The sequence below is a fragment of the Xiphias gladius genome, chromosome 15 (assembly GCF_016859285.1).
Source record: "Xiphias gladius isolate SHS-SW01 ecotype Sanya breed wild chromosome 15, ASM1685928v1, whole genome shotgun sequence".
NCBI lineage: Eukaryota > Metazoa > Chordata > Actinopteri > Istiophoriformes > Xiphiidae > Xiphias > Xiphias gladius.
The window spans coordinates 31,055,555-31,082,750 of record NC_053414.1 but is presented as its reverse complement, the minus strand read 5'-3'; the positions used below and the strand labels follow the sequence as shown (position 1 = coordinate 31,082,750).

General features: G+C 38.0%; 1 protein-coding gene across 1 annotated transcript; it reads right to left on the bottom strand.

Annotated features, from left to right (window-relative positions):
- Positions 1–222: 222 nt before the first annotated feature.
- On the bottom strand, positions 223–26,262 carry wdr17 (WD repeat domain 17). Its single transcript, XM_040145692.1, has 32 exons — positions 26,227–26,262; positions 21,441–21,569; positions 18,374–18,557; positions 18,031–18,261; positions 16,389–16,499; positions 16,080–16,220; positions 15,595–15,717; positions 15,083–15,270; positions 14,760–14,928; positions 14,538–14,629; positions 14,176–14,258; positions 13,982–14,068; positions 13,218–13,382; positions 12,486–12,601; positions 11,526–11,612; positions 10,683–10,832; positions 10,470–10,600; positions 9,170–9,295; positions 8,089–8,244; positions 7,479–7,543; positions 6,211–6,343; positions 5,866–5,954; positions 4,681–4,780; positions 4,420–4,559; positions 4,068–4,179; positions 3,796–3,937; positions 2,957–3,059; positions 2,662–2,763; positions 1,815–1,913; positions 1,130–1,197; positions 862–959; positions 223–776 (listed from the first exon to the last, which is right to left on the bottom strand). Exons 2-32 carry the CDS (start codon positions 21,561–21,563, stop codon positions 657–659), a joined length of 3,834 nt encoding a protein of 1,277 aa, XP_040001626.1. The 5' UTR covers positions 21,564–21,569; positions 26,227–26,262; the 3' UTR covers positions 223–656.
- Positions 26,263–27,196: the final 934 nt, after the last annotated feature.

The following is a 27,196-nucleotide window of genomic DNA, read 5'->3' as shown; positions in this document are numbered from 1 at the left end:
GATTAAAAAATTTGAACTTAAACGACTTTAGCATATGGCGGCAACATAAATGTGAAAAAAGTTACGGGGTCTGAATACTTACTGAATGCACTTTGTGTTTTTATTGTTTTTACTACCTGCATCTTATTTTGTATCAATATGAGTCTAACAAAATGCAACAAGGTCAAGTCTCATATAAATATGCAGTGGTTGCTTTATTCTATTATTTAGTTTTTACAACAACAGAAAAAATAATTCAGATTTATACCCTGTATATAGATACTCAGACTTTGAGAAATTGTTAGCTGAAGAAAAGAAGAACTCCTACAAAATGACCCACATATCTCATTTAACAAGAATGCCCCTTCTCAAATGAAGCATGATGATTTTGTTGGCTAAGTTCTCATCACATGCAGCTAAGCTAACCAGTCCCCAAATCTATGACAACCATGAGCTTGTAGGAAACTGAATCATCCTCACAGAGTCACAAATGTATTGTTTGTTGATGTCAAGTTGGCCACTGGGATGAAGCACAAAAATTTCATTTTCAGTCCAGTTTTCAATTTTCTTTTCCATTACTACACTTTATCCTCTGGCTTTGTTTTTTTCCTTCCTTCCAATCTTTAAACTTTTCCTTTGGAATGTCCTCCTTTTGTATTCATGTGCGTGTGTGTGTGTTAGAAGGGGTTTATGCGGAGTCCTGTTCCCAGTGGGGAGAACGGGTTGACTTTTGCCCACATTAGCGCATCATTAAGAGAGATTGCTGATCTACCATCTTCCAACAAAAACACTGGACCCTGCACATTAAAAAAAGAAGAAAACCATGAGAAAAGTCACAAGTTGTTAAGATGTATCACATATATAAAATAAGGGAACACACACCTGTATTCTCTGTCCAGTGAAACAGGACAGTTGAACATCTGAGTGGCTTGGCAGATTGGAGCCTGTCACATAATCAGCTCCACACAGGACTAACGCAGCTGAGAGAGGGAGGAAACATGTTTTACTGGTTAACGATATCGCATAATATCTATTCGCCATCAACAGGTTCTACTGAATATTTGTAAGATACGCTTAATGGACAGCAAAGCATTATTTCTTTACAACTAGGCTCTCCTGATTAAACTAGGGTTAGAAATCTTGTTTTTACCAGAGTCTGTTGGCTGGATTATCCTCTCAAGGCAGCTGAATTCTTCTCTTTGACACTCTGATGGAGGACTGTTACAAACAGATAGACAGAGATACATTGGAACAAACCCAGTGAAGTCTGATGGTAGTCTGTCAAAACACCTTTGCGTCTCTACCGTCATTGATTTTAACAAAGCTACACAGCACTCTGAACTCCTCCTTGGTGCACCTAACATGAGGCTCCATCCAGTGTCTTCTCATCCATAAGTCCTTGATACATCCAAAAGATGTTTACCTGATTTGTCACTCAGGCAGCAACATTAACATCCTCATCATCACTCAGGACACACATCAACAGGTGTTTCAGGTGCTCTCTCTGTACCTTGCCTCTCCTGTGTTGCCCTAGTAACTGGCCTCATCGTGGCCTTAGTTAGGCAAGATTACAATAGATTCAAGAAGGTGATGACCTCCTTAGTGTTCCCCTCTTCAACATTTGCTTCTTTACCATCATTTCATCATTTGTACAAGATAGATGAGGAGGAAGCATAGTTACGTCACCATCTTCCTCTTTAAATATCTTATGATTGTTGGCCTAATTGATGTTTATTTTATTATTTGTTTTCTTCAAATATTGTACTTCATGCCATTATTAATAACAATAAAATATAATAACATTATCTTTGTGCGTGTGTGTGTGTGCAACATACTTGCTGTTACTTTGTGTGCAGGCCCGCCAGGCATCCAGCTCCACAGACAGCTGCTCAATCCTCAAAGGAACACACACCTCCCTCCGCTTTAACAACTGACTGAGAAACAGAAAGAAAAACATGGTAGTTAGACTTACATGAGAATCATTATTCCAATTTCAACCAAATTATAGCAATTATCAAAGCAAAACAAAAAAAGAATGAGCAGCCTGAAGTCAGGCATCTAATTATCATTGCAAAACGCCCACTAGCTTTGCCCAACATATTCTTGTAGACTCATTATATATCTAACACATTTAAATAAAGATCACAAAGTACGAATAAAGATCCTGGATGTATATCTGTCAACTAGGGAGGCATCCGATGATGACCTAGCTCATGACTTCAAATAAGAAACCCTAAGAGTAATTGTTAGAGCTTTGTATCAACCAGAGCAACAGTTAACAGTATCTTAATGAGTGGTATAATAAAGGATTAATCTAATCTGATTTTAATGCAGTGAGATGAGAAATATTTATGTCATGGGCAACAGCTACACAGTTAAGAGTTCCTAATGTTCCTAATCACTTAACTATGTTAAAAGTATTCATGATGATTTATTTCAGATAGATTTTAGAATAATGTGATGAGAGAATTCCACAATTTACAGCCAATCTTTCAAAAACTATATGTTTTAAAACTTAAGAACAATCAGATTGAAGAGCTTATGTGGAGGTTTGATATACCTTAGGCAGTACCACATCTTTTTGATACATGAAAAGCATCAAAGAAATGATCAGATTTTCAAGTTTATTGTAGCCATGTACAGTGAAGAATTATTGACTAATCCACACAGTGCTGTGTCTACCTGGTGTATTCGTAGAGTGCAGGTACGATGCTGGAGTACTGTCTTCTAATGGCCAGCAAACCTCCAATATAACCACACAGGATCAACAGCTCACTGCGGGCTCTATACACACACACACACACACACACACACACACACACACACACACACACACACACACACACACACACACACACACACACACACACACACACAGACCTGGATGAAGTCTGACAATGTATGGGAAGAAAAAAACTAAATGGAAATGAAATAAAATAAATATTAACACCAATGCTACAGTAAGAAATGGTTTTACTCTGTCAACTTGGCCATGATGAGGCGGTCAGTTCTGATGTAACTCATCAGGTCAAGGATTGGCTGAACACTATCCACTGTCCAATCAGATCCAGTCAGCTGTTCTAGTGAGGAGGAAAGTTAAAGAAAGTTTCTGATTATTTAGTGCTTCATAAAGACAGAAAGTTAGATCATTATCATCATTTTGACACTGAGAATGCAATGGACAAGTAATCAGGATTACCATTAAGAAGTTATTGTTATAACTAATTTGGTAACTTTATCGGATATGCATATATCTTTGTGGTTTTGATGAATGGATTGATTGTAATCCACTGAATTTTTATCATATCAGTCAAAGAGTGCAGACTTTTAAGGTCTTCACAAAGATTGGTTTGGCAACTGGTCATTCATAAATTACACTTGTAAAAGCACAAGCATTTGGGAGAACCATCCAACTGCCAAATTGATTTATATACAAAGTATATTTATAATAAAAATGAGATATGACATAATTTAAGACTAAAATTTGGTAACAATATTAGATAACACATTTCTTTCAATTACACCAACTAACATGTCACAATCTTACTCAGAACACTCAACATGCAGTTTTTTAGGGGGATTAAAAAATTAAGTCATTGCCAGTGAATGTCATCAGGTCCGCTCCCAAGGTCATGTCTAGTTTTGAGTATTTTGGCTTGTTTTCTCTCTAAACTCCAAATAACCATGTCAGATGCAAACATTTAATACTACTGCCAGCTGTTTCTTGTTAAGGGTAATTTGAATGAAGTTTTGTCATGTGCAGATATTAGGTAGGTAACTACGCACAAACACACACTAACACAGAGTTGTCAATACCTTTAATGTGATCTATCCCTATCTGAAGTGCATTCTCGGGTTCAGAGCTCAGCAGGTGAAATTTAACTGCTGAAAACAAATCTCCTTCATACATGGCTGCCTCTGCCAAGGCCTTACACTCCTCTAATGAAGGGAAACCGCACTTGAATGACAAACAAGACATAATCACTGTAATCATCACAACTGTTAATAACATTAATATTAGACAAGAAGCCTTCATTCCATTTCATCCAAAACATGTCTTAGATTTAACTTAAAGATTGCCTTCTCACCCTTTCATGTAATTGGTTGATTTCAGCAGCACTTCCTGGGTAAAATGCACACAGCTTAGCCAATAAAATGCAATTGTCTGGAATCATTTGCAGTAGGCCAGCTGAGAGCTCCCTAAATGTAAACACAGGAAACATCAACATTCTGTTTTGTACAGGCTGTTTTGTACAAGCAGTTGTGGTTTGCAACATGAAAACATCAAGATCAATTACTTTCAGGCAAATATAAGTACAAAATTAAAAAGGAGAACTTTGTACTAAGAAGCCAGAACTGGATTAGTGTTAGTTTACTCTCAATGTTTACAGGAGAATGGTATAGTATACACTAACTGGACATGCAGAAATAGAGACGTACCATGTAGGTGTGGTCATGTACTTCCTTGCCAAGAGTTCAAGGCAGTACACAGTGCTATGACTAGCTGCCTCTCCTAGGACGATACCCACGCATGCAGCCATCTCCAGCTCATTACCTCGGATCAGACTAGACATGGCTAACTTAAAATATAACACACACAAACGCACAGATTTCAGCCACATTTTAAAATTATTTTTATACACAGCAAGGTGTGCATAGAAACAAATGCTAATGGTGACATGCACAGATTCTGGTGTGTACCTTGATGTTGTCCACAGCTAGGTGACAACATGCTGCCAGGACAGAGCATCCATCCTGGAAGTACCATTCAGCTAGTTCCTCACATACTTTATGGAGGAGACTGGATAGAAATAGAAGAAATAAAGCCGGGGGTTGTGGTGAAATCACATCAGCTCACAAATATTCTGGGATTCCTTTCAAAGACATAATAAATTGGCCTAAAATTTCCTAGCCATGATGCAGAGCTTATTTTGTTTTCAACAAGACTGTGACTGAGGAACAAGCAAGAACCTTTATTTGAGTGAGGAGGTGTGGCTAACCACGTTTTGAGGTACGATGCTCTTTTTTAGATAGTATAAGTTGTTGATCAGTTAATCCACATTACATTTTTATTCATTGCGATTGCACACAGGGGAACACGCTCCATTATCACACTCATATTAGGTTATAGAACCTGTGTATTTAGCCATATTTTGGCAAAAATATGAGTGTTTGAACCATATGGATGAGCAAAGGAGAAGTGGATTATGCTGCAGGAGTGGTTTAAGAACTTAGTTTGGGAATTTCAATACTTTTTCCACTGTGAAACTTGATCACTATTGGAATCCTATGGAATTTACATGAATCCAAGCTGACTACAGCCTCCGTTCTCCTTGATTGATCAAACCACAAATCACAAAACCACAAACTTGTCTTTTGGATTTTGCCTGGATAACATCTTGATAGTACAGCTTTCAGTTGTTTTTCCATGCTGAGAAGATAACTTGCCAAAAAATATCAACAATATGTAACAATGCTGTTCATGAAAATGCTCATATTTATATAATTTCATGGTGACATCTGGATTATCATCCTCTTCTCCATCACCAACCTCAGATACCTATCCCAGTCCCAGTGTTTGTTCTGAATTTTCCACATTTAATTATCTGTTGGCTAATAAAAACTATTAAGTTGTTTGCCTAAATTTGTCTGTCTCTCTGCTGTTGACTGTAGTAAACCATTTTCACTCTTACCTTAGTACCTTAGTTTCTATATTTGACAGAGACACTGAACACAGTTTATCAACAAAGGTATCAGTAACTGTATATCAGATTCAAACTGCCTGTTTTGGTTGAACAATAGTTTCAAATTCAGTTCAACCTGTGCAACAAAGGTAAATCAATAACAGATTGTTAGCATTAGTTTGTGTGTAAGTGTTTGCTTTACCTCTGGTATTGCTGTATGCTATCCACATCATTAGTTGTGTGGTTGACTGGAGAACTTTGAGGTGCACGAATGTTCCCTTCACATGCTCCCTGGCAACAAGAAATATAATTATTTTTATAATTTCTGATCAGTATTATCACAACAATCAAAATTACGGTTCAAGTATTCCCTCACCTGTCTGTATTTGTCTCAACATCACTTATTTATCCACCCCACTTCTTCACACACTGATCTGTAGCCATTTATTCAAGATCTACAGTACCATTCATCCTACCCCTAAAGAAAACTACTGTTACCTGTCATCAAATCACTGCATGAATGGCTTTCTCCCTTCCCTCTCTGTACCTGTGCTATTAGTAAGGCCTCTAGCAGTTGTCCTCTGCCAGTGAAGAAAGTTACAAGTTTTTTTATGTCCCCTGTGGCGATGCAATATGGAATGGCGTCATCATTATCCTCAGCCATCAGCTGGTCAGTTCTCCTGCAACATGAGCATATTACAATTCCATTCACAAATAACAGATTAAACTTAAAGTTAAACAACATGCGACATATAAAGGTTTATCATCTAGGTTTTTATTGTGTTTTTAAAATGGGTAAAATTGTAACAATGCAAACACTGAACCAGCCATTCAGATGAAACTGCTTAACAAACACTTATGAAAAGAAGAGCTGTTCTTGTGGCATGCAAGTATCTCAGTTTGCTGTGCACCATTTGAAGCACAAGAATAAGTTTTTTGTTTTGTCTTGTATTTTTACATGTTTTGATTTATTATTATTAATTATCTAAAATTATTTAGGGGCCTCATCCCGATCTGCTGCATAATCAGCAGTTGTTTTTTTTGTCCTCTTCCTTTTTTCTCTCTTGCTATAAAAGCATATTTTGAGCTGCCCTTGCCACACAAGTGCACACAAGGAACATTTTGATCCACACAGACAAAAAAAATAAGTGAAATTCAGCTCTAACAGAATGATGCGTTTTCGAAAATCTGAGTATTTTTGATCAAAAATTGATAAAAACTTAAACAATAAGCCTTACACACAATTTACACCCAAACAAGAGCTCTATTTAAGGCAACATGAAGCATGCAGGGGCTGGACACAATAAAAGCAACAACTGTACATCATAATGCAAATCAGAACAATAGATGTGTAATTAACTAGCCTTTGTGAGGACTAGTATTTATCTTTTGTTGATAATGTGCCAGGGAAGTTTTGCTGTTGTTGGATTATTTTGTTGCTTTGCCTGATATTTTGTCCACCATTACAGCAACAGAAATCCCAATAATTTTTGGTCAACACCTCTCTGATTCAACTGTGTTTTGATGGGAGTGCAGTATTTATGCAAGATTATTTCTTTGGCTTGGACTGTATTGTACAAGTGTTGCTCTTATTCTCTTCACATCCTGTTCATCTGCATTCATAGTGTGGCAGTGAGCACTGAGACAGAGACCGTGACAGTACCATAACATTAAGCAAACATTTTTAACAATCATCCGAGCAGTGCGCACTTTGACTGCAAAACAAATTTGAAACAGGGCCTGAATTATTTGTTGTGTTTCACTTTTATTGTTGTTTAATTGAAAAGCTGAAAAACAAACATAAACATGGTTTACCTCTGCATGAGTTTCTTCCAGTACTTCATGGAAACTCCTGGTGCCACAGATAATGCTTTCTCCCACTGAAAGAGACATAATAAGGCTCTCCTTCCATTAATTTCAGTTACATTGTCAATATCTTTTTCTTTAATATCATTTCTGCCTTTATCTGACAATAGAAGTAGAATCATTACTCAATGGTTCGTCAGAACCTCTCGGATAATGCCCAGATGTCATTCTCCATAACCTCTTACAACTCCTCTACTTATATATCTGCAGCTGTTGCATGCAGCTGCATGTCTGCCCTTGCTGTAACTCTCCACTCTGTCAGAAGTCTTTTATGGCCAACCCAACTCTTTTCAACTTCTTTCACCTCCAGTTTCCACTTGCAGGCTCTTGGGTTATCACTATGATAAGCAAAGCATTATGCTGGTTTCATTGATTAAAGAACATGTTGTAAAATATTGAAATGGTAAAAGTCAGACAGAATCAGTGCCAACACAACTAAAAGAGTCTCTCTAGTGCCTTAGTCACATGCTTTCTTGAGAGGAAGATAACTATACACACAGTCACACCTGCACACACACACACACACACACACACACACACACACACATACACTCCATACCTGTCCCAGCTCCACCATTAATTCACAGTATCGTTGAATCTGTCCCAGTCTCAGATGGATGTCTGCTGCTTCTTTCAGCCTCTCCTCTTTACTTGGAGCTCCAATACCTCCTCCAAATTTAGACATCTTGACTATAGTCAGCTCCTGGGCTTCAGACTGAAAGACGGAATGGAAAACAATAAAAAAGATAAGGGAAAGATAAGATCTCTTTGGAGCCAAAATAACTAAAATTTAAACTTCTTCAATATTATCTCCTAATGGACTTTAGCTGAATAGAATATAAGAGATGAAAATATTAAGAAAGGAACTAGTACTCATGTTATCTGTATAGTGATAGTTAGCATGTGCCAAAGGGTTAGCTACGAAGTTGAGTTTAATTCCCTGCAGTAGCTGAACAGGTTTGCTACAAAACAAGCAAGTTTGATTTCTGGAAACTATGATAAAGTCAATATATTTATTCTTAGACTTAAAGTGCATGGATGGACTTTCATTCAAATCATGTTTTTTTTAAATAGCGTGAACTGATTGTAGCTCGGTATTTATTATCTAAAGCTTTCATTGCATTTAATTGATGTATTCGTTCTGTATTTACTGTACTTTTCCTTATTCCTGGCCAGGTTAATCTTCAAGAGCTATTTTAGATCAGTGAGGCTTATCTAGATATGTAAAGGTTTAATAAATACATAAAAATCTACTGACATACAAGTATGGAAAACCAAAATTAAGATTAAGATAAGAGGAACCAACTTAAGTCTTGTCATAATCATTTTACTCAAGCCGTTTTGTAGTCTTTTTTATGTGTGAGTTGGTGTAGCTGTTTGTACTTAACTGTACAAATCATTTGTGGGATGAAAAACAAGCAGGAAACCGCCGTATTTATTTACATCTCCTTAAGTGAAGTACACACCTCTGGGTCTGTCCTTATAGCCATTTGACTAGGTGCCTGTTACAAACCCTAGCTCATTAGGTTAGGGCTTGTGACAAACAGCTCCTTCACTGTGTGGTCTCTCTGGATTTCTTCACACATGATGACTTTTCTGTCTTTTCTGTAACAGTGACTCAAAGAATAAGAGCAACTCACTGTTTTAAACTTGAGCAGGTGCTTCATGTGCATCACTCCTTTGCTGTAGCTGCCTGGTAGCAGTGAGTCGTCCTGGCCGTTAATGACTGACACCAAGTCCCACAAGTTACTGCTGCCTCCTGGGGGCTGGCACAGGATAAAGTACACACAATTATTTTCATAAACACATAGAAACACACATGCAACATGTACACTCACACAAAAAAAACAAATAAATTCACTGATGAAAAACTATGTTCAATGCATTTGTTTACAAATGATTTACAGGATCTGAGACACTTAGTTGGACTTGTTAGATTGGTTCTAAAAGGTGCTGCACATTGTTAAAAGCTATTTAAATGGATCGATCATTCTGATATGTATATATATCTATACTACAAATTTGTACTTGTATTTTTTCTGTCATGCAGGATGCAATGAAAAAATTGAGCTTTACAAAGCAAAAAGACACAAATGAACTGAAAAGGTGGTTGGAAATACACTTTTTGTTTAGTATTTTAATGTTCAAATTCCAACTGGAAATTCTTAATAACTGCTTATGTTTAAGTGTGATACCGTGGAGCTCTTTTCTCACTGTATTTTAATCTCAACAGAAATAAAAGGTGGACCACTATTTACATGTTCTCTCAGTAAAGTGAAGCTGTATTATGACCTTTTCTTTTCCAATATCTGTGTTTGATGTGCATTTCCTTTAAAGAAACATAAAATAAAGGGTGTGGATGAGAGAGACTGTTGTTGCCTTACAAAGCTGTGGATGTTAGATGGAACAAACTCAGGGTGTAAATTAGGCTCCTTAAGTTCTTCACTGTTCTGTAGCCTCTGACCCATCAATCAACCAAATGATATAAAACATTTGGTGTGCCAGCAACAGAAAGAAACTTATCAAACAGTTTGCAAACAAGATGTTGAGATATATTTCGTTTTTATACTTGCATTTGTAAACTGATTTCTAGATTTCCAGTTCTAAATAATGTGATACACAATAGGAAACATCCGCTGGATAGTGAATGTAATTATGAAAACACACTCCGTTGTAGTGGACTCCAGAACTTAATTATACACACACTTAGCAGCAGAGGCACACTGCATGTTTGTAGACCTAAGCTGGAGCAAAATCCTTCCCTAGTTGTGTGTTGCATATCCTTAGATAAACTGCGGATAAAACAGACTATGACTAAATCAGAACCTTCAGAAGCATACATCAACTTTGACAAGGCATTATGAAGGTATCATGCTGAATTAGGGGCCATTTTATGAAATGACATCACCAATGACAAATAAATATTCAGAATGTAGTTACCGAAAAGCATTCAGAGAACCAGCGTAGCTTCTTGGCCCTGATGTCTAAGCTCAGTTTGTCCAACTCCTGTTTAATGTCTCGAGACACTTTACCACAGAGCAGTGGAGGTGAGCCAGGGACCATAGCTGTGTCTGCAGAGAACCACAACCAACACGGTTAAATGAGGCTTTAGAACAGAACACCATAAAACAGAAAAAAAGAGTCTGTTCTTACCTGTGTTTCCTATCATCTTTTCCCAAGGCTGGTCAGTGAGGATGTTTAGCAGCAATGGAGAGATGAGGGGTGTGAGAGACCACAGCCTGACTGTACTGTCTCTGCTACAGCTTGCCATGGTGAACGGACGACTCTGGTGACATGTCAAGCCTACAGACACACATGGAGTTTGGAACATGGATTTAATGATATAGAAAATAGAGAAGCATGGCTCAGGTTCAAAGTTCTACATCAGAAAGCATGTAACAACCCGTTAACAAAATTCTTTTGGGCTTGTGTGGTACATTATGTCAGTCATGTGGAGGGATGTTTGCACAGATTAAAAAATCTTCCATGGAGCAAAAGATAAGAATTTTGATTTAATGGAGCCATGTGGCCATGTACAACAGCACTTATGACTAAAATACTAATGACTCTAAGGCATCTTTAAGTGCTTGCTGTCGATTGTAAATGGGGGTATGAAAGACAGGATATCTCACTTTTTTGGATTTAAAATTTCCAGTGAGCTTGTGTAGTCCCCAGTCCCTGTGACGAAAATATATATTGGAATTTTTTTTGTGTAATGTCTGGCCTTGTCCAAACTACTTGAATGTGATCTAGTGCCCTTCTAAATATGTAATAAAAACGGTTTTATGTATTTTGTATGTATATGTATGTATATGTTTGAGTCTATAAAACTTCATATTTAAATCATTTTATCGAATTTAATTTCATGTAATTGACATTTTTTATTGCATTCTCAGTGAAGAACCTCATTGATCACATACTGTACTTGAAACCTATCATGTATCTCCACCATTAATAGTCTAGTAGGTTGTTCTTTGTTTTACAACACTGTCTTACCATAGACGTCAGCTCCATGGTCATAGGCTGTATCTAGACATGTGCCATCTCTTGTGTCCCACACTCTGATTGTATAATCCCAAGAACCTTGAAAATATTACAGCATTTTACTAATTAAATGCAACAGCTGATAGTACAGTTTCATCACTTTGAAATACAGTCCAAAATCTATGTATTAACCTCCTGTATAGGCCGGTATGGTGCTGTTTCATAAATGTACATATAAAATATTGCTATAATATACAGTTTCAGGTCCCTTCTGAAGTACTATATCAGCTGTAAATAAGAGATGATAAAATTGAAATTTGGAAGTTAAATTCCATTATGTAATTTACTCAAAAACACAAAGGAGGCATGAATTGCCTGATATTGTAGTATCCTAAAACTGCCACTAGATATTGCTAAAGAGCCATATTCGACTGTCAGCAGTAGAATATGGCTTGTGCTCAATTTGGGGCTGTATGATTCATGATTCTGTAAGTTAAAAATCATTTTAATTCATCATCTACTTATTTCTCCAGAGCTACTTGCCTCTTGCTTTTCTGTGGGAAAGCTCTCTAATACAATTCCACAGATCAAATTGGTACCTCAAAAATGAATCTCAATCCCACCATCAGCACGTCCTTTTTAACATGGGTCACGTTTTTTCTAATGTGCAACTTTGTAAAGCATTACAAAAATATAGACAGAGCTCATAACACTGAAAAGCTGAAATCTACAAATATACAATGACAAAAATGCTGAATATATGATTAGATGGGTAGAGAGTCAATATGTTGAAACACACATTGCCTCGATATTTATGTAGCTTGTTTCTGTTGGCCTGTTCGGATAGATATACAGTGGCAAGCAAGAGCACAAGTAGCTCAGCAGTGTAGACACTAATAACATATTGATTGCATAACAGTTGGTATATAAGAAGATAATTGGAATATTAATCAGTACTTTTATTCACATTACCTGAAATGAGGAGGTAAGGAACCTCTGTGTTCCACATCAAGCCTCTGACTGGAGCTGTATGACCACTGAGCACATTGATGCATGCGTCCTGTGTGTAGTCCCATATGCGAACAGTACTACACAGAAAGACACATAGGGATTTCTATTTGAATTAATTTAAAATGATTGTTTAAATGCCCAATCCTTATTTTCTTCACCATTTAAAATGCAGGTATATTCACATATGTGACTGCATAGTTTGAGTTATAAATAATAAATCATTATTAAAACCAGATCATACTAAAAAATAAAGGCTTTTTTCTTGCTGTGCTAAACATACTTAGACTCAGACTTGGTTGTTGTTTAGAGCTAGCCGTTGTATTAAAAGACCTGTCAGTCAATTCAAAGACTGATAGCAAGTTCCTGTGTTTTGAATTTTGGTGGTGGGCCAACACTTTTCAATCCAGGATTGGTAATTAAATTATTGTATCAAACAATAAGACTTATTTTATCATTCTGGGCAATTGAAAGATGAATTTACAATTAAAAAATTATATAAAAGGGACAAAAAATACCTAGATGCGGTCTATATGCTTTATGCTCAATGTTCTAATTTGGTTCCTTATTATTGTTTTTTTACTTTATTATTTCTTGCTGCAGTGAAACTGATTCCTCATTAAATGTTCACCTCATCCAATAGAAACATTTTGAACAGCCTATAGTATTACAGAAAGTATCTGTGAATGTACTCACCCATCATCTGATCCAGAACACAGTATTCCCTCTCTAAGTGGAGACCAGCGAACATGGAATACTTTAGCTACGTGCCCAGTGAAGATCTTCAGAGGCTGATCAGAGCTGGTGGCCAGGTAGTACACACGAACATTTTTATCCTCACATCCTGTTGCTATCATATCCCTACAAAGAGAGAGAAAAAGACAGGAGGATATGTGACAAACTGTGGCCCCTTGTTAGATATTACCAGAAGACCCAACCCCTTTATTTTGTCAGTATTAAAATGCTTGAGCATCAATATATACATGGTATGATTTTGCATTGACAGTAATTTAGCAGTCAGACCAACTGTTCAGTTTGTGTTTGCTCCTTTGTAGGCTCTGTCTCTGTATTTCCTCTCTGATCTCATCTCCCACTTTTATTATTCTCAATCCTTTCTCATTTAGACAAATTTGTTACATATAGACAAGAGAGATGCTGAACACATTTTTACCTATTTTCCCTGTTTTCTGTTGTTTATTTTGCTAAACTTGTATTAGCATTCTATCTGTCTTTGTATAATGCTACTGTGTTTATCTAATAATTACTCTTTAAACTACTGCTATGTTTAAAGTGTTGTCTTTCAAATCTGACTATATATATATATATATATATATATATATATATAAACACACTGTTCACATAAATGAATTAAGTAAAGCAATAATTAATAGGTCTTCCATATGTACCCAGTTGTAGCATGAGGTGACTGTCAAGAGACGACAGATTAATTGATGTCTTACTTGTTGTTCTGGCTCCAGTCACAACCAAACACAGCAGCAGGGTGTTTGTACTTATGGAGGATTTTACCATCAATGGTCCGAATGATACTGTTAGCAAAACAATATAAAACACATAAAACTATGTGAGGGACTAATGTAATACTTTTTTTTCACAAAAGAACAAACTCCTGATGGAATAGAAGATGAGCACTTACCAGAATCCGTCTCCACTACAGGTTGCAATCCTCTTAGAATCTTTATGGCTCCATGATATACAGAATATACCATTCTTACCATGCTGGAGGAAGACAGAGAGGTCATCACTGCAGACATCATCACACCATCCATCATTTCTAATAAGTTGGAGTCAGATGTTTCACTCAGCAGTAGTTTCTTAAGGATAGACATTTTAATTGTATATTTTTTTCAAATTGTATATTTTGTATATTTTTTTCAAATTGTTAGTACAAAAAAGGGGAGACAGCAGCCATATTTTAACTTTTGGTTGATTTCCACACATTAATGATACACAGAGATTCATTTTTAAAATCATTTTTCATCATTTTGTCAAAGTAACCTCATTAAAGCGAGTGATGATCTTTCCTTTCCTGACATCCCAGATGAACGCTCCATTACGAGATGTTGCCCCTGCAATGCAATTCAGGTCTCCTTCAAAACACAACAAGACGCACACAGAAAGGTCAACAACTTTCAAATGAGCAACAGACGATACACTTCATATTGCTGCTGTTTTTGGTTTCAACAGGCATGTGCTTGTGTGTGTGTGGTGTTAATGTACCTGGAGCCCAGGACAGGGAGTAGACCACTCCTTCGTTGCCAGGGGAGGTGTTAACAGCTGTTAGCGTGTTTGTGTCCCAGATTTTAATAGTTCCATCAAAACTAGCTGTGGCCAGCAGGTTGGGATCATCTGGCTTAAATTTACAGTCAAAGATGGTCTCTACGTGACCCTGGAAACATCACAAAAACGGAGAGAAAGAGCGAAGAAGTCATAATTCAAGAACCCAGTAAAAAGCACGTTCTTTTAATAGTTTGTTCATTGCTCATGTTTAAGTATTTTTAAGTACGTGTAGCTGTTAAATTTACAAAGTATGTTAAAAATACCAGGTCTCGTAGGAAGTCCCACTTTTTGGCACCCATGTCATAGAGTCCCACTCCTCCATCCATGAAGCAGCACACAGCATGGCCAGGAGGCAAAGAAAAGGAGCGGTTTTGTGACAGGGTTGGGGGAGGTACCGCCTCACTGGTCGAACTGGTGTGCTGACTTTTACTGGGAGAACAGGAACTTGGAGCTGTAGAGAGAGTGGAATAAGTCAAAGAAAGGGGAAACTATCTGGTGTGTTATTCTAGAAATGCTGAGCTAATCACATAAATCCTTGGAAGAAGCTGTAATTTTAAGAAAAAACATTAGCAGTCTCTTCTGTTGTGTTTTGGTAACTGACACATCTCACAGATCTCAAGATGTGGCTTTTGTAATAAAACTTGCACTTGCACAAAATGTTTACTCAGTCAGAAACACACGCAGAATATAACTCCAAGGCAGCTTGTAACAGTTTTAATTTATGAACTTTTGAAAGTCACACTACAAGTCCAAAAGGTTTTATTCTAAACTTTACCTTTCTTGGCAAGAGGGGAGTTGAGGACATGCAACGCATGAAATCCGGTCTTTTTCAATTTAAAGCTGTCCAAAGGAGTGGAGCGAGACACATTCCATACCCTCAAAACTCCAACCTGCGAGTCTGACATACAGACAAAGACAAATCAGTTAAAACATTTCAAGCCTCTTTCATAATGCAAATGATTTGAATGTTTTTCTTGACCAGTAAAATTGTCCTCTCATAATGCGTAGGAGCTACTAATATGAGCTACATCTACTATCTTAAAGTCCTATAACATGTATTACAGTGTTTTTAAGAAGCCAAATGTACTCATTAATAAGAATGTATCTATACATAGATGGAACTGTGGCAAGCATGTACCAGATACAAACTGGCTGGTATGGTGGACATTAAAAGGTAAGTCTAACCTAGCGATTAATACATTGAGGCAGAGGGGAAACCAGATCATACACACATCCCACATAAAAACATGCCGCCTTTACCTCCGGTAATGAACATGCCTGGTGCAGAGGGAACCCAGGCCAGACACTGAACTGATGCAGCAGCTGATGGGAAGCAGAAGGACGTGATACAATTCAAGGCCTCACTGTCCACCAGCCTGATACCATCATGGAGGTTAGACACTGTGAGAGAGAGAATATGCTCAAACACTGGCAATAACTATACTATAAAATAAAAAGTTACATTATTGTTCTCTTCAATGTGTCTTATTGTAAGTATTTTTCTCTTTTTGAATTAAAAATCACTTCAGCTAACAACATCCTGGTAATGTTGTTAATATTTTTTCTAACCTAGTAAATAGTCAGTTGACAAAGGGTCCCATTCTAGAGCACTAACTGGGTCCTCTTCATCTGTGCCCTCTAATGACTCTGGACGCAACACATGCTTTTGGCTTTTACTCCCTAAAAAAGAAAAAACAGAGGTTAAGAGGTTAATGAAGATGTGTGTTTACAGGTACATGTCTCTGCTTAAGGAACGTGAAGAGAGAGCATGGTTAGACATGTACAGTACCTTCAGAAAGTATCCAGACCCTTTCGCTTTTTGCACACTTTATTGTGTTGTAGATTTAATTTGAAATGCATAAAACTGCCATTTTTGCCAATCAGTCTACACCCAATAACCCATTATGACAAAGTGAAAACACGTTTTTAGAAATGTTTTCAAATTTATTAAAAATAAAAAACTGAAATCTCTCATTTACAAATTTATTCAGCCCCTCTATTCAAGAATTTGTGGAAGCAACTTGGGCAGCAATTACAGATTCATGTCTTCTTGGGTAAGCCTCTACAGGCATTGCACAACTGGATTTGGGCAGTTTATCCCATTCTTCCTGGCAGAGCTGTCAGACTGGATGTGAAGCGTCTATGAACCGCCATCTTCAGTTCTCCGCAGATGTTCTATAGTGTTTAAGTCTGGGCTTTGGTTGGGCCACTCAAGGACAGTCAGAGCCTTGTCCCAAAGCCATTCCAGTGTTGTCTTGGCTGTATGCTTCAGGTCATTGTCGTGCTGAAAGGTGAACTATCACCCCAGTATCAGGGCACGTGCACTCTGGAGCAGGTTTTCTTCATGGTACTCTTTGCATCACTAGTCTTCCTGTCCCAGCCAATGAGAAGCGCCCCCCCAGTATCTTGCTGCCGCCACCATGCTTCACCGCAGGAATGGTATTAGCCAGATTATGAGCAGTTCCTGGGGTTTGCCAGACATAGTGTTAGGAGTTCTGCCCAAAGGGTTCATCTTTTTGTCTCATCAGAAAAGAAAACGTTTTTCCTTAAACACCATTTGGCAAACTCCAAGTGGGCTGTCATATGCCTTTTTCTCAAAGTGGCTTCCGTCTAACCACTCTACCATAAAGGCCTGATTGATGCAGTGCTGCTGAGATGGTCTTCCTTCTGGCAGGTTCTCCCATCTTTGCATCTTTTCTCTTGCCTGGTTACTCAGTTTGGCCAGGCAGCCACTCTAGGGAGAGTCCTGTTGGTTCCAGACTCCTTCCATTTCATAATTATTGAGGCCAATGTGCTCCTGGGAGCACACTAAGTTTTAGAAATGGTTTTATATCCTTTTATACCCTTGTCAACGATAATTAAAGCAAAGAGGACCTGACCACAGTTTGAAGTGGCTCAGCGAAGGGTCTGAATACTTTTTTTAATGAATTAGCAGAAGTTTCTAAAAAAGTGTTTTCACTTTGTCATTATGGGTTACTGGGTGTAGACGGATGGGCAAAAAATGCAATTTTATCCATTTGAAATTAATCTACAACACAATAAAATGAACTTTCTTAAGCCACAGCACGTATATGTTATGGTTAGCCACAGGGTATTAGCCTCCTCCTGGCAATGAATGTACTGTACATCAAAAGCACATGTGTGAGTGTGTGTTTTAATGAGTTGAAAAAAGGTGAAAAACTGCTTTACTCTCCAATGTTTCCATCCGTACCTGGCTGAAAAATAGATAGACTTCCATCTGTGTGTCCAAACACCAGTTTGCCTTTCTTGGTTGGGTGCCATCTGAAGAGACAGATATCAGACAGGAAGGAATGGGCTTCTTTATGCACTGTGAGCCCAGGGTCAGGACCTCCATAGACCCAGATATACAATGGACCGCGCTGGGAGACAAATGCCACTCCATCAGCTGAGTTCCAGCACCAACTGACTGACGTAGGGACACCTGGGAAAGCAGAGGAGAAACTGTGAAACTTTATAGATGGAAGGGCATTGCAATAATCTATGCTAAAACACTCCACTGTGCCAATAAAACTTGGTGTCAATCATCCATCTACCTTTAGTATTGTCCAGTCTTGCTACAGCCTTTTGTTCTGCTACGTTCCATACGATGAGCAGGTTATCAGCAGAGGCTGACGCAAAGATATCAGGGTTATCAGAACACCAGCTGATAGCTGTTATAGTCTTCTTGTGTTCTGACATGATGGATCTCAACTTATATTCATTGTACTGCTGGTCCAACTACAACAAGGAGATTGAGAGAATGACAAGGAATTTAATAAAAAAGGAAAATAAACAGCTCTGGTTTTATCCTGTGAAGTAAATTCTGTGATGACTTTAAATAAATTCTGTGATTTTATGAAACCTCTCTACAGTAATAAATATATGATTGCAGACAGTTAATTGAAAGATTTAGGAGGTTCACTTCTGTCCAGAACTGAGAAAAAAAATTACATGAATCCAATAGGTTGCAGTGTCTGAATGCTTTAAATTAGTGATTCGCAACCTGGGGAACACATACCACAGGGCAGTGATTCCCAACCCCGGGTAGTTACCCAAGGGGGCTCTGCAGTTGCCAGGGGTACGTGGATTGTGAAGTAGCTCAGGTATTTTGAAAAAACAGAGATTATGATTATGATTAAAAAAAACGTGTTCAACTTGCCTATAATTATGTTCAATTAAAAGAAATACCACACACAAAACCAGTTTTTAAGGGAAAATGATAGTAGGACATTAAATCAATATGATTCTAACCTTAGTATAGGCTATTTATTGTCACAATAATTTGCCAGCCCAGGACCAACTGACATAAGGTCACGAACAGTTTCCTACCAACCTGAATCGTTTGTAACACCTTAAACCCCGATAATTGTTGCAGTTGAGAGTGCAGTGCACCAAAAGAAGTTAGCAAGCTAGCAAAAAAGTTGAAATGGATAGCTGAAGGTAAGGGATAAATGGTTAAAATGTCCTGCCTCTGCTACTTCAAGTGGCCATAATACAAATGCAAACCTGACCGCTCCCACTGAAAAAAAGAGATTAAGATGAAATTATTCCAGGATAACTACAGCATGTATGGATCTTGTATGGATTTACATGTGCATTACAGATCAACCGCAGCCACTATGCTTTCTCTGAGGAGAGATATTGTTGAAAAACTCCATGAAGCTTGCCCATTTAGAGAGACATCTGAACACCAAGCGTCCCAGCAGCATTGGTAAGAGTGGTGACTTTTTCAAGCGAAAATTGACAGACAAATCAAGCCAAAGCAGACAGAGGACCAGGCACCAGTGTATCAGCCAAAGTTATGGCGGCATCTTAAGCTGTGTCTACTTGTGGCAAAAAAAAAAGCCATATTCTATGGCTGAGCAACTGATTCCTCAAACGGCTATGATTTTAGCAGAAGCCTTGGTTGATAAGAAAGCAGCCGACGCATTCAAAACAGTTCCACTATCAAACAAAACAGCTAGCTGTTGTATCAAAGCCACAGCCCCCTCATGCAACTTGATGAATCAACGGATGTAAGTGGGGAAGCCCATCTGATCCCTTTGTACTTTACTAAAAAGAATCTGACAAAAATGTGTATATTTTATCCTGCAAGAGACTAGAGAGCAAAACTAGCAGCAAGGAAATCTTTCAAGTTATTGATATTTTTTTCAAGGACAAAAACAGTGACTGGAAATCGTGTAGTCACGTATGTACTGATGGAGCAGTAGCGATGACGGGAAGAGTGCATAGCCTTCTTGGACATGTGAAAAAGGTATATGCCAACATCCAATAGACACAGTGCATTATTCACCACAAAGCTCTGGCTAGTAAGAGAGTCCAGAGTTAAATGTTGTATTGAACTATTGTCATTAAACTAATAAACTTTATCCACTCCAGACCACTAAATCACAGACTACATATAAGTAACAGTCAAGACACTGGATCACACAATGACCACCTACTGGTTTACACTGATATCTGATGGCTGTCAGGAAGAAAAATCCTTGAGAGGCTGTTTGAACTTTAACGTGCTTAAGTGAGTGCTTAAGCACCTGCATATACGTCTTGTATGTGTTCACCAAAATTAATGTATTCAACTTTTCTCTAAAGGACAAAGACACGTATACTGAATGTGTATGAGAAAGTGAGTGGATTTATAAGGTATGTCCAACTGTAGCACGAGAGACGTGAGGACGGAGATGTGAGTGATTTCACTCTCCTTAATGCCCCTCTTACCACCATTTACACAGAAAGAGCTCCTGCGGTGAAAATTGTGAAAACACATCTGTTCAAACTCAACAGCGACCTGAATTCCTACTCCAGTGACAAAGAGTCCAAGGCTGCCAACATGGACTGGGTGAGGAACCCTTTCTGGCTACAAGACTGCGGGAACAACTGATGGATTTGTCCTCAGACTGTGGGCTGAAGATGATACATGCAGAAAAGATACCGACACAATTCTGGTGTGATGTGGGAAAGGAATATCCTGGTGTGGGGCAATATGAACTCACCGAACTTTTACCCTTTGAATCTACCTAATTGTGTGAAGTGACTTTCTCAGCTTTGACCCAAATGAAAACCAAGCAGAGGAACGGACTTAATGTGGAGAACAGCTTTACAGCTGTGGCCATCCTGCCTCCAAAACTGTTGAAATTTTTGAAAGACAGGTAGGGTCATGTATCTCATTAGAGGGAAAGGTAATTTGTGAGTTCTTTTATCACTCAGTGTACACTGAATCATGTTTGTTTGATTGAGAATTAATTATTGTATCAATTATCAGTGTTATATTAAAGTATTTAATAAAAAAAACAGTTTGTATGAACACATTTGGTCCATAATTGGTTGGTGCCAATGTAAGGGTACTTGAGCCTATCTAATGTGGCTGGGGTTTACTGCCTATGTATACCATGTGTACTGCACACTGTATTGGGTCAGCCATTCATATTTTGCCAGTGACCTCACATTTCTCATGACAAGTGATGAAATTCAATTTTAGGTTGTGATTTGAGTATAAAATAACACAGGTACGGTACTGTATGTGAGAGCTGCTCAAGTAGGGAACCGGTTGCACATAATGCCATCTTAGAATTTAAACATTAACCGCCCTCATGAAAACAAATACACAAACAGATAGTTCACCTGGTAAATGTATATAGCCAAAGTAGCACAGTAGGCGAAGCGGTCTCCACTAGCAGCACATACATCTTTATTCCAGGGCTGACAGCCTGCTGCAAGCAAGCCCACCTGCTTCACCTTGGCCATCCTCACCTAGAAACACACAGACACATATGCATGACACTAATTATGTTAGATTTAAGTAATTTAATTTTTTTCCACAAATTTCCACAACTTTCATGTGTAAGTTCTGTGTATTTTTATATTCTGTTTAATGTTTAAGCAGCTATGACTTTATAGACAAGCAAGGACTGATCTCAGATGTGACTGAATAAATGAATGGCAGTAATAGGTACATTTTGATTTTGCAAATAACTTACTAATAACTCATCTTCCCCAGACCCCGGTGTATCTGGACACATTAGGGACACATCAGCTGTAAGAGTACCTGCTGTGTTTTTATATTGCTTTTTACTTTTAGGTGTTGTGTTGTTCTGCAATCCAATACAACATCCAGCACACAAGCAACAGAATTAAACTAACACCTCTCTAACCAATATTTATTACAGGGCCTCTTGTATTAGATTTTATTACAGTGTATAGTTCTACCACAACCAGGGTAACACTCACAACACACTAACATACAGTAGATCCACAGGTTAGAAAGGATAAGATGATTAAAGAGAAAGAGACATGAGAGAGGATTGAATTAATCTGTGCTGTGATTGGCTAAGACCAGTGCTTATATACTGACTGAATACTGTTACTGTGAGGAACTGACTAACGACTCAGTGTGCAGTATGTCTGAATGATAGTACTGTCCACTCACTGAAGGTACTACTCATCCTCGGACCAAGAGTCCTAAAAAGATCCCTGTAGGAAAAGTAGTTTCTTTTGGTTATCTTGTTTTTTTTTAAACAAAAAAACAAAATGATCTTCAGATAAGATGATAATTTAAAAAAAATCTTTGTATGGTTAGAGTGTTTCTTAAAATTATCTTAACTAAAGATGCTGTGAGAAATGATCATAGATTAACAAATATCTCTGAATATACACACATATACAAACCTAAGACCATGGCAAGTCCATAAATCTGCAAGAACTGTGAGCTACATGCCATACTTGACATATTTAGTCATTTCATTTAATCTTTTAGACTTATATAATAAAAGGGGTTTTTGGGGCATCATGAGTGATTACCTGTAAAGGGCCAGTTCACCCAAATCAGAGAGTAGATAAAGAACTGAAAGCATGGAAAAAAGACACCAGCGATTCCCTGCCAAAGTAATCTTCAAAAACCTGTTTACCAGTTACCCTGTAAAAGCTGCCTGTAAGGTGCAAATTGGCTGATTTACATATAAATTTCTTGCCGTTCATTCTCTTTTTGATTACATAATAGTGTGATCATCTAAACAGTAATGATGTGCAGTTGTCACAGTAATGACTGCACAGCATTTTGATGGTGGAAGTTGTGATGATAAAAGCTGAACTTTGTGTACATCCCATAATTACATTTTAACTGTAATTGTCAGTAAGATAAAATCTTTGAAACGAGATGAGGTTTTGACTTCTACTCCCCCTAATGTTCTGTTGATGTCCTCTGGCCAAAAGGTTACTTTCTTGATTTTTTTTATGTTTCCCATATCTTTTTCCTTTTCTTGTAGGATCTGAATTTAGTTCTTCTTCTTCTCTCAGAGAATATATGAGAATTTATTAGGAGTGTTAATTTGATGACAGTGACAATACCGTGACAATTACTGTTAAAACAATTCCTATTTAGGAAACTTTTAATTACTGTCATTACTTGACTTCAGGCTGAAGGGCAACATCTATGTTAAGCAAACACCAGATTGATCAAATGGTTTTAAATTTAGTTTTTCATACTTACTTTCACCTCAGAATGTACATTAATCTATATCTTTCTAGTAAATTACATGACTGTAGGTATATAAAATATTGTGTCTTGAATGTAAAGATGGTTTAATTAGAAAGCTCTTTAATAAAAAAATTAGAATTCATCAATCTTTTCAGCACCACGGACTGCAGAGTTTAACTTGTGCATGAAATCTCTCTAAGAGCTGTTTTAGGAGATGTGAAAGCTCATACAATCACACATAGAAAACACGCTTCCCCTCAAGATTGATTCTTACTGAGGAACAGGGTCCTGAGAGGTTGTAGTCTCTCAACCTCAAATCCAGATTCATTAATACACACTAGTACTCTAGAGTATGTGGAGGGCCCTATTTTAATCAAGGATAATAAATACTCACATTTGGTTACAGCTTTCTTAGCTACTGAAAAACCGGGGGCCAGTAAGATGGTCAGAATTCATGGAGATGGCTTGCTGTGGTTGAGCCGGTCTTGAGTTGGTTGGTACATTGCACATACTGTTGGGGGCTGTGTATCAGAAGTAACTTTTTTGTAGTAACAAATTCATATGTTACTTTTTTGCAGTGAACCAAGCATGTTAATGTCATCTGTTATTTGTTACTTTTCAAACTTAATCACAAAATCGGTTGGTTTATCTGAAAAAAAACTGAAATATCTCAACAACAATTATATCGATTGCCATGACATTTGGTACAAATATCCATAGTAACCAGAGGACGAATCATAATGGCTTTGCTGATCCTTTCTTCTAGCACCACTAGCAGGTCAAAGTTTTCACTTATGCTGCACAATGTCTCAACATCCATTTGATGAAATGACACAAAATTTTATACAGATATTCATGATGACTTTGGTGATCTCCTGACTTTTCCTCTAGCACCACCATGAGGGCCACATTTGTGGTTTTAGTGAAATGTCTCAACAACTATTTGATTGATTGCTATGAAATTTGGTAAATATTCATGACCCCCTCAAGATATGAATTTTAATAACTTTGGTCATCCCTAAACTTTTCATCTAGCAATGCCATTAGGTAAATTTTTCATCTGTCCAATACTTTGGTTTATGACAACATACCTGCAAAACTATGGACATTTTCATCAGTCACAGCAATACTTTGTGTTTAGTGCTAATTATCTAATGTTAGTAGGCTAACATGCTAACCTAACCACGGTGAGTATGATAAACATTATACCTGCTTAGCACTGGCATGTTAGCATTGTCATTGTGAGAATGTTAGATTGCTGATGTTGTTGCCTAAGTACAGTGTCACAGAGCAACTAGCATGGTTGTAGACTCCTATTCCTGTTAAAATACCATTTTCTGACATATTCAAATCTTAATATAGTGAATCTTCCTGGCTCTAAACATTAAAGAACAAATATTTTTCAATTTAAGAAAAGATCATTCAGCCACACTCTTCAAAATAAACACTCCTTACATTGGAGTTGAACAATACAATCAGTTTCAGGTGTTGGCATGGTGCCAGCCTCTTTATCTGTTAAAGTGCCTTATAATGAATTCAGTACTGCTATGTGGAAATGACCAAGCCTGTTAGGTAATCTCTCTCTCTCTCTCACACACACACACACACACACACACACACACACACACACACACACACACACACACACACACACACACACACATACACGCACACACACATACTTGAGACAGTCAGCCCCTTGGATATACTGTATATTTGTAACTGGTTGATGTCAGGGAAAAGGCTACTTTCTCAGCAAGCTCAAGCCAAGAGAATGGCTTATATTTAAAATCTGGTGGGCTTAGTTATTTTCTTCTACAGCACAATCAGACCTTTTTCACAGCAGGTACTCTAACTTATCATAATAGGAAAATGGCCTAAATGGCCTTCATTAATGCTGTTAATTACACCTGAGTATTTCTTGCTTTGGCATGTCAAATTGTCTGCCGTGAAAAGTGTCTATTTAAACTTAATATATTCCCAGGAGACCACTCAGGACTCATCACCTTTAACAAGCAGCCTTCTCTATACAGTAGGTTAGCTCACACTCACCCAGCAAGAATGAAACAGTATTATGAGATGTAAAAGGCAAGTTCCGTTTTTAAATAATTCAGCTGGCGCTTAAAATTGTACACATGTTCAGATAACACAAGGTGTTTTCCAGCGCTGCGTATGGCTAGTGAGCATTAGCCTGAGACAGGGGTCCTCGTCGGGTAATTCATTTTCTGTTGAATATGGTTTTGGTCTTTCTCAGGGGAAATTGGTGGCTAAGGACACTCTCTAAGCAAAATTTGATTGAAAGGTGAAAAGTGTTGTTGTGTGACACGTCGACGTTAACGCTACCGCTGTTTCAAATGCATTTCTCTGATTTATTTGCGCTCGTAAAGGACCCGGTTTTTACCCAGAAGCCAGACGTATTTATATCATGCGAACCCACGCTCACTTGCTGTTGGTAAAGTCTGGACAACAGAACTCGCACGAAATTAATACTGACGCTTAGACCTCGTTTCAGACGTGACAATAACAACGCTAACAATAAGACAGCCTTAAATAAATGTTCGTCTGAACCACCGTTAAATCAATAGGCTAACCCTGTTTGTAAGATACTAACGTTAACTAGCTATTATCAGCCCAAATTACTGCCACCACAAGCCAACCCGACGCGTTACGGTGATTCGATCTGTCTGTTTCCTATTATATTTCATGAAGATGTAGATGACTTCAACAGGTTTCAGCAGTACAAACTAATCCGTGTGGAAACTATCTGTTATTGAGACATTTTATATGCCCTCCGTCTATATACTACAGAGCGTAAGGTTGATGATGAGAGGCCTGCATTCAGCAGGATTTTACATCTGTTTTGCGTGTCGTCGCTGTTTATTTATATTATAGAGCTAATAGGTACCTGATGTGTATCTGGGTTTTTCTTCTTACCGTTAGGTGTCGGCTTGCTCGTGCACAACGGACAGCTCCCAGGTGCTGAAATGTGCCCTGCTCACCGTTCTCCGCGTGAGGTTGGCCTTATCCACGGCAGTGATTGGTCCGTGGCAATAATAATTTTGATCAGCCATTGGCTATCCGGAGAGTCAGTAAAACCGTTCTGGTTAAATGGTTGGCCTCAGATTTCAAGCCTCGCGCGTATATTCTGGGGGACGTGAAGTCTGTTTTTCCAGTGATATTTTTTCTCACCCGAGGTGACCGAAGACACGCCCTGCTATGCCCCTGGGTGGCTTTACTGGTTAGGTTTAGGAATTCGGAGAGGTGAGATGACTGTCGAGATGGTTACGGTTAGGAGAATATGCCAGGGTGAGCCAATCAGAGGCAGGGTAGAAAAAAATAATGCCCCTAGGCAGTTATCTCTGCCCACAACTTTTGCACAGCACTGTATATCTAATCCACATAACTTGATTAGATAAATTGACCATTTACATCTTATCACCATTGAAGGTTCTGCTGACATCTAGCCAATTTAGGCTAGGTATAATGAATTATAATAATGTAACAGCAGTTCTAGTAATTAGCATCTGTGCCACACTCATTTACCAATGTTTAAACTTGGAGCTATGTCTAAAGTTATCATGACTAATAATAGATAAACTTAAGTCGCACGCAGGCAGAGTAGAGCAGGCACAAAGATGGACATTTCAAGCGTGCAGCCCATGACCACTGTCATCCTATTGTGTATGTGTGCAACTGTGTATCATTTTACATACTGAAAAAAAATACTCTAATAGTGTGTGTTAGTGGTATTACCAGTGCAGTAGTTACTCAGAACGTTGTGTAAACAAGGGACAGCCCCTCAGTTCACTTTACTTTTGGCCAGAATGCTGATATTATTGCATTTTTTCAAATACCAGATAAAGAGCCAGACTGGCTGTAAACACAAGATGCACACATCTCAATA